The sequence below is a fragment of the Erigeron canadensis genome, chromosome 6, assembly GCF_010389155.1.
Source record: "Erigeron canadensis isolate Cc75 chromosome 6, C_canadensis_v1, whole genome shotgun sequence".
Taxonomy (NCBI): domain Eukaryota; kingdom Viridiplantae; phylum Streptophyta; class Magnoliopsida; order Asterales; family Asteraceae; genus Erigeron; species Erigeron canadensis.
Window position 1 is genome coordinate 36,194,685 of NC_057766.1, and position 6,587 is coordinate 36,201,271.

Sequence of the window (6,587 nt, forward strand, 5' to 3'; positions counted from 1 at the left end):
TAAATGCCAAGTTTTTGTCGTTCAAACAATTAAAAAAAAAGCTAGAAAAATAATAAATAATTTAAAATTAAATTACGAAGTAAATAGCTAACCAACAAAGATAAATTAACTTTTTTATTTGTCTTTACATGATAAAATATTAATTTTTAGTTTGGTTGAACTCAAAAGACCATTCATTGATTATTGTATTATATTTTTAGAATAAGGATAGTCCATTTCTGAAAATTAAATACTAAATAAAATCAAAATCAATCCTCATATCAATATCTTCCTTGCGGAATATGATTGTGCAACAAGATTCGCATACTTGGGCAAATACAATTTCCTCAAAAATCAAGCATAAATACATAGGGAAAAAAAACATTTTTTGCTAATTACAGTATATTTATAATAACACCATCAAGAAGAAAAAAAATATATGAAAATTATTTAAAAAATTTATAAGAAAAAAAGAAAGTTTGTTCTCATGTGAGGGATCTGATTCTCTGGGGAAACTTCCTTCAATGCCAAACTGCATCATTGGCTTCCCTTTATGTCCTATTTTCCACACAGTTTTTCCTAAAATTTAAACTGCAAATTACAATTATATTTAATTAATTAAATTATTCCATGTTTAATAAAGACAGCACTACTATATAATAAGTAATTTATTTTATCTAATATATAAATGCCCACCTTTTTTTTGGCATAATATATATGTATGTATATATCAATTACAACTTGTAAAATGTCCAAATGTTCCAGCAATTGAACATGCTACTTCCAATAATTTCCCTGCATTTGCCAAAAACATGTGTTTAGAACCTCTACAATTGCCCAAATAAAGTTTTGACAAATATGCATTAAACATTATGGTTAAAACATCAAATAAAATATCTAAAATGGCTACAAAAAGCTGGCCTCTAGATCATTGATTTGCTTGGAGTACAAATATGCTTGATAATCAAGACTACTTTTAGAGGAAGAGTTAACTACAATCAAAAGTACCCATAAAGTTTGCAATATTAGAAATTTGTACCTACTGGTCTGAAAAGTTGTGGTTTTTAAGTTACCTTCACAAATTTAAATTGGAAAAAAGTTACCATATTTGCTACATAACCAAGCAAAGTCATACCAAATTAGATTATTCCAAGTACAAGTCTTTAAAACTCCAAAAGTATACAAAGAACTATCATCGTTAATCCATGTCTTGTAAAGTTACCTCGTCAAACTTTGTACATAACCCCTATAATAATTACAAAAATGTTTTACTCAATAATTGCCTCCAAGACAAAAAGATACAGAAAATAACTTGAAGGTTAATATGTAGAACATAGTCATTGAACGATAATTTTGGGACGGAACTATGAGTATAAGATACTTATTAAAACGTTGTGAACGACTCAAGCTACTCGTGAACTACTTGTGTTCGACGCTTTAAAAATTCGAATAGAGCTCAACTTGTTTTACAACTCTAATCCAAAATAACCAACCTAAAGTTAAAGATAAGAATTCCATGTAAAAACAGTTTTATAACCTCTAAGTATATAGGCCATTGGCCATATGATCTTGAAAGCTAATTTTATCATTCCACCTAACTTTTAATTACGGTAGGCTAATCAATAATGCACTAATGATCACAATCTTGTTCTTTTGGCATATAATACTTTTGCTCATTTTTCAACTCTCAACATTCCTAGCTTAACCTACTTGTATCCTAACATACTAAATATTGTACATTAAAAAAGTTACTTAGCATTTATGCAACACGTATATAATTTTAGTCTAAAAATAATGAGTGTAATTAACGCGGTGGAATAATTCCATGTGACCCACAACCACCACTAAAACTCACCAGAATCACTAACGGCGTTAACACTAAACTTAACGGTAAATTAAAAAATAAAAATAAAAAAGTTAAAACAAAATGTCAACAACATACCTCTTCTTTGCTTAGCAACAACCTTAACGGCCGTCGCCGTGTCCTTTTTTTCCGTCTTCTCTTCATTTTCCGGTAACAACACTCCATCAATGCCTTGAACCGATATTCGTCCATCAGTATAAATATCCGGGTCAAACAAATAAGCCGACCCGTCACCCGACCCGAACTTGACTGACCCATCAGCCTCTTGTGCCAAAACCTTATGAGGTAACCTCAATGTATCATATTGTACTTTACCGAATCTTCTAACAGAATTATACATACTTTCTTCCGTCTGATATTCAGGTATTAAATGATAATACATTATTTGTTCGGGCGCACCCGGGTCACTTAACTGTTCCGTCGTTAGTTTTGCCATTGCTTCATCATTTGGGGCTAGCACCGTTAAAACATAACCTTCAGAAACTAACTTTCCCATTTCCGTTGCTAACGACGTTAAGTTGACTAATATATCAGCTAGCTCATTGTATCCACCATAATGTAGTAATGTTTGTATAAAATCTTTTACTTGACTTTCACCGTCAAAGTGATGACGTGGACCTCCAGGTCCAGGCGCTGGTGCTGGAGCTAGTGACGGACCCGGTGCCATTGCATCGTAAACCGGTAGAACCGGTGGTGAACCGGCTGGTACTGGTGCAGCCGGTTTTTTCAAACGGTGAGTTCTCGGATCCACAACCGGAGCTCCTTCGGGTAAAACTGCAGATATGGATACTAAGCTTCTTCTCTTGTTGAATTCTTCTTGAACGGATCTGGGTACTAGTAATCTTTCAATCCCATGAATCAACCCGTCGGGTCGGGTTATATCATCGGGTCGGGTCAGTTTAGCTAGCCCGCCGACAACTTTTTCGCCGGATTTTTCGCGGGTCAACGGCAAATGGTTGTCGGAACCATCAACACAAAGGGTTTTGAAATGGGTGGTGACAGATTTATCAGAAACATGACCCGGGAAGTCATTAGAACCGACCCGAAAAGGAATGATGTGAAAAAGCAAAAGATTTTGTAAAGATTTGAGGTTACCGGGTTGAAGTAAGAATCTTTTGAACTCAGGATCCATTTGTCTCTCTAAAGCTTCATTATTTGGTGCAAAAATGGTGATATTGTGATTAGAAACAGCTTGTTCTAATGTCTGTAAAAGAAGTGCTTTTTCAACAAGCTCAGATAGTTCAGTATAGTGTGAATCCAAAAGTGCAACAAGTACTGAGTTTGAGTTTATTTGTGTGTTTTGGGTGTTTCTTGATAATGCTTCTTCACTTGAAATAATGAATGTAATAAAGATTATGACTATAAATTTTTTGAATAATAATAATGCATCATAGTTCTTAATAGAACCCATGATGCTAAATTGAAGAAAGATCAAAACTTGAAGATTGGGATTTGATACAAATGTCAAAAAGATTGAAACTTTGATAAAATGTGGGGAAAAAAATATTGAAACTTTGAGATGGGTATTCTGCCTATTTAATTGGTTTATAAAATTGAAATATCTTTGTCTAGAAAATGTAGGTTGTTTTTGGGTTTAACTTTCTCTCTCAAGGATTGAATTGAATGGAATGAATCTGGGGGTGGATTTTCTGATGAAGTTTTGAGAATGAAAAAGGGAGTGGGATTAAAAGAGAAGAGGAGACAGGACAGGTGGGAGAAGGAGAGAGAAGGTGTTTGAAACGGTGTCGTTTTATGAGTTAGGAAACACAGGCTGTATGTAGGGACCACGCGTGTGGAAGTATAGCATTTATATGCTGCGGCTGGAATACCGGCTCGGCTTGGCTTGCCTTTTGGATCAAAATTATTCTTTTCGTTTTTTCCTTTTCGTTATTATTTATACACAGTTTAAAAATTCGTTTGCAATTAATGTTAACGTTCGAAGCATAAACAATACATTATTTAATGGCATTATTAAACTCATATTATTAAACTCATGATAAAAAAAAATTAATAAATATCAGTTGAGAAATGACAACTTTAAATGTATGATCGGTGTGGATTGTATTGTCATAAAATAATATATAACAATCTGATTTGATTAATAAGATTTATTATATAATAATAATAATAATAATAATAATAATAATAATACCATTATAATGTAATGATATGCGTATTTGGAATAATATATTCACATATTGATTCTATAGATATATTTTCAGATTTTCTAAAATGTATTTGGAATAAGATGTGTTCTAAAATGTGTTTAAGATATCATGGATCTTCTAAAAAGTATGTAGCGTAATTATCTTTATCGTTTGCAAAAAGATAACGAGTGTTTTGTTGTCACTAATATGTAATGTAAATAATCACGGGGAAGAAAAAGTTTAGATGTGAATTTATGAAGTCAATTTGGGTATAGTTTTGATGTTAAAAAAAAAATTGGGAATAATTTGTCGTTACAATAATCCAATGTATTACTCCGTATATAAAATTAAACTAGTGTTTGGTCTCGTCCATTTGACAGGTAGTCTCGAGATATATAAATTGAAAAAAAAATTTTAAAAATCAAAAGCATAATAATATCTAACCCGAACGAAATTAACGGGCATCGTTATATGTAACACCAATCTAAATTGACAATGAAGTTTAGGACTTGATGGGTTTAGATCCGTTGGTCTGGTCCAAATTTTTGTCAATGAGGTAGCCTGTTTATATTATTTAAGTCACCCTATTTGACCGTTTAGAGATATAAGATAAGCCAAATAAATCAGCCTTCTAAAGATTTTAACTAATAATTTTGTCATAGATAATGATGGTCTCATGTGATAAAAAAACCTATTCTTCCCTGTAAACCCGAATCAAACAACTTCCCATACACAACAATAATACATAAATTGTTGCAAAGATAAAATAAAATAAAATAAACGAAAACTAAAAACATAATTAAGCCTTAAATAATTTACAAAATATACAAAAGAAAAGTTACATAAAAACCTTTCATGATCGTTGTGCAACCAAAATATAAGATCACATACACAATAATATTAACTGAATGATGAATAATAATGTCTAAGAATTCATGTCAAATATATATGTCAGGTGTACCCACAACATGATATGTGTAAATTTAAATTTATTTATAAGATAAAAAGTCAAAATTATATTGAATACATATATTGTAGTTCATTTTTGAAATAATTTTTTGTAGCCAATATTTGTATAAGTTATTTTTTTTAATTAATTAAATGATTAAAATTTTCTTAGGTTGATGGCTAAAAATAAATATAAATTAAGTATTCAGGTGTGAAAAGTGTAAATTATTGATGAAAAACAAAAAAATTTAAATTAATAAGATTTTTTCAACAGATATTAATGTAAGTTCTAAATTAATTAGGTGAGAGTATTAAACCTAAAAAGAAAATTTAGGGATAACAAGTGTACCTCAATATCTTTTTTTAGTTATATTATTATAGATAGATAGATTTGAAACTTAATAAAAAACTATTTTAATGGAGTTGGTTGTCTTAACATTTTATAGTGAAAAATCTTTACACATTTGTAGATCGGTATGTATCTTGATATTAAATTTTTGTGACAGATTAGTTATTTTTACCCGCGCGTTGCCGCGGCATACGTATTTTACACGATAATGTTTTGGACCCAAATTTATGTCATTTATTCGAACCCAAACTTTAAAAAATATGACTATATGTAGTAATAACAATAACGTTTTTTTAAAGGAATACTTAGATGTATAGACACATAAATAATAACTATGTTAATGTTTTAAATATTACATGAACGTAAGACGTAACGATGATAAAAGTGGTTATATATAAAAATCAACTAAGATAGGAATCGTTTGATGAAACCATAACAGTGTCAAAGTTGTTTGATGAAAACATGAGAGCCCAAAAGTTTAGTGTCAACAAAATCAAAACGAAAACTTTGATGTGAGGTAAAAGTTAAAAGATAGAAACCTTCTTAAAAAAAAGACAACTAAATATGTTGTAACAACAATAAAAAAGTTATAAAAGAATAATAAGATGTATAAAAACATAAACAATAATTATATTAATGTTATAAATGTTACATAAACGTTATACGTGACAATGATAAAAGTTGTTATATATTGAAAACGTTATATATATATATAAGACGGATGAAAATAGTTAAAAGTTAAATGTTTAAAGGGAATTCCGTAACTGTGTAAAAGTTGTTTGATGAAAACATAAGAACCTAAAAATTTATTGTCAAAAAATGAAAACAAAAACTTTGATGTGAGGTGAAAGTTTAAAGATAGAAACTTTAGGGGGTTAAAATGAAAATTAGTAAAAGTTAATATGCGCTATAAATAGCTGTACATTTTATACTTTAAGCACTTGTACATAGCATATTACTTTTTAGTATGTATATAATGTATGCGTTATCATAAAAATGTTATTTCAATAACATTTTTAAGAAAAGTAAGCGACAAATATTTAGGTGTTCATCTTTTACTAAATTTAATCTGAGTTGTATCGATACTTTTAAAAACTATAAGTATATTCAGGTTTGATTTATGTATATAAATAAAAAAGTTGACAATGTTAGGCTTCTAATAAATTCAGATAATAATATTTGTGACTTTAAAAAATAAAACAAATAAAATAATTTTTTATTATTATTAAAGTTTATTATGATGTTTAAAAATCTTCTTGAATCATTGTATGTATTTGTGCTTTATAAATATCCATGAATC

At 29.5% G+C, this 6,587-nt stretch overlaps 1 protein-coding gene across 1 annotated transcript; it reads right to left on the reverse strand.

Annotated features, from left to right (window-relative positions):
* Positions 1–237: 237 nt before the first annotated feature.
* On the reverse strand, positions 238–3,508 carry LOC122603538 (fasciclin-like arabinogalactan protein 15). The gene is made up of 3 exons (XM_043776262.1): positions 1,922–3,508; positions 676–774; positions 238–570 (listed from the first exon to the last, which is right to left on the reverse strand). The coding sequence occupies exons 1-2, from the start codon at positions 3,252–3,254 to the stop codon at positions 710–712; spliced, it is 1,398 nt and encodes a 465-aa protein (XP_043632197.1). The 5' UTR covers positions 3,255–3,508; the 3' UTR covers positions 238–570; positions 676–709.
* Between the last annotated feature and the right edge of the window lie 3,079 nt (positions 3,509–6,587).